Source organism: Sceloporus undulatus, chromosome 5 (assembly GCF_019175285.1).
Source record: "Sceloporus undulatus isolate JIND9_A2432 ecotype Alabama chromosome 5, SceUnd_v1.1, whole genome shotgun sequence".
Lineage (NCBI taxonomy): Eukaryota > Metazoa > Chordata > Lepidosauria > Squamata > Phrynosomatidae > Sceloporus > Sceloporus undulatus.
The window spans coordinates 30,230,663-30,232,287 of record NC_056526.1 but is presented as its reverse complement, the minus strand read 5'-3'; the positions used below and the strand labels follow the sequence as shown (position 1 = coordinate 30,232,287).

Genomic DNA, 1,625 nt, shown 5'->3' with positions numbered 1-1,625 from the left:
CTGATTCTTACAGACTAACAGGGCTATTATATCCAGTGTTGCCAACAAGCCTCAGTAATATTTCCCCACACGTTTGACCAAAACACACTGAATCCCCCATATCACACCAAATATTCAGTCAAAATTCCCAGAAAATTCCCATAATGTTAATATGGCGGACCTTTTGCAAATAAATGTAACCCTAATTGAATAAAAATAATTGTAACTTATTTCAAATATCAAAATTAACCATTGAACCAAACAAGGAATCTTTCAGTCCTTCTAATACTTTTAAGATATTTATTTTGACATGAAGGGGGTCCAGGAAGCTTTGTGCCAAATAGAAACGTGTTCGGCTGCAACCGCACTGCAGAAACAATCCAGTTTGACACCCCTTTAGCTGCCCTGGCTCAGTGCTATGGAATCCTGGGAATTCTAGTTTTCTGAGACATTTAACCTTCTCTCTCAGCAAATTCTGGTGTGTCAACAAACTACAATTCCCAGGATTCCCTAGCACTGAGCCAGGAGAGTTGGCGGAGCTTTTCCTGAGGGCGGGGGGGGGGGGCGACCACTGTCCTCTCTCTGATTGGCTGTTAGTGTGACTCCAAACAGGATTGGTTGCTCTGTAGCCTCGCTCTCAGAGGGAGTCAGGGGCTGAGAGAGAGAGCTTTTTCTGAGGGTGTGGGTGGAGACCACTCTCCAGTCCTCTCTCTGATTGGTTGAAAACCGTTACTGTGTGACACTCCAAAGGGTTGGTTGCTCTGTATCCAGCCTCGCTCTCCGGCTGGAGCTGAAATGTGCAAAAGTCACCAAATCTGCCCTGAAATAGAGCCAGGCACCAAAATCACACCAAAAGCTCTTAAAAATCCCAATTTTCGTGTGAAAGTCCCCAGATTGGCAACATATCTTTTGAATTCCTTCCTGTTAGTTTTTTATTTGTCCAAAGGCTGCTGTTCTGAGGCTGGAGAGAGGAGGGAGGAGCAGAGAAGGCAAAAGGCAACAAACAAACAGCGGGCAGCAGGGGGAGGAATGGAGAGTGGACAGAAGAGCTGGGGCGGCTGTGCGCATGCGCGGGAGCAGGCCTAGGCCAGTCCTTGGATCTGCCGCAAAGCGGGAGCGACGGCCGTTCTGAGCTGGAGGCTCCCCTCCCTCCTCTTCCAGGTATTCCTCCTTCGCTGGCTCTAGGAGGAGGAGGAGGAGGGCCTATTTCGGTGTGACACCTTCCCTCCACTTCCGGTGCAACGCTTAAACCCTTCCCACTCTTCACCCTTTCCCCCCGCTGTTGCTGCTACTAACTGACACCGAAAGGCCCCTAGGCTTCATAAGGGGCTGGACCTGGCTGTTGGGAGGCTCCAGGCTTCTCTGGGCCGGAGGGCAGCGGTCCCTGGGCGCTGGAGGGCGAAGGCTGGAGCACCCAGAACAGATGAAGAGGAGAAGGAGGAGGAGGAGGAAGAGGAGGCTGTCCCTGCCCTCGAGCGAGTCCTAGACCCGGCCTTGCCAGGCAGATGCATCACAGGTGAAACATTGGGAATGCTTGCCTATAGGGGATCATTAGAGAATACTTACCCATAGGGATACATTGGGGAATGCTTGCCCATAGGGATACATTGGGGAATGCCTGCTCATAGGTATACATTGGGGAATGC

At 50.6% G+C, this 1,625-nt stretch overlaps 1 protein-coding gene across 1 annotated transcript in view; it reads left to right on the top strand.

Annotated features, from left to right (window-relative positions):
• Nucleotides 1-1,087: 1,087 nt before the first annotated feature.
• Nucleotides 1,088-1,625, top strand: part of PRDM4 (PR/SET domain 4) — a 20,533-nt gene continuing 19,995 nt past the window's right edge. Inside the window, exon 1 of the mRNA XM_042467163.1 lies at nt 1,088-1,495. Coding sequence (XP_042323097.1) covers nt 1,485-1,495 — 11 coding nt within the window. The 5' untranslated portion in view covers nt 1,088-1,484. The remainder of the gene's footprint in view (nt 1,496-1,625) is intronic.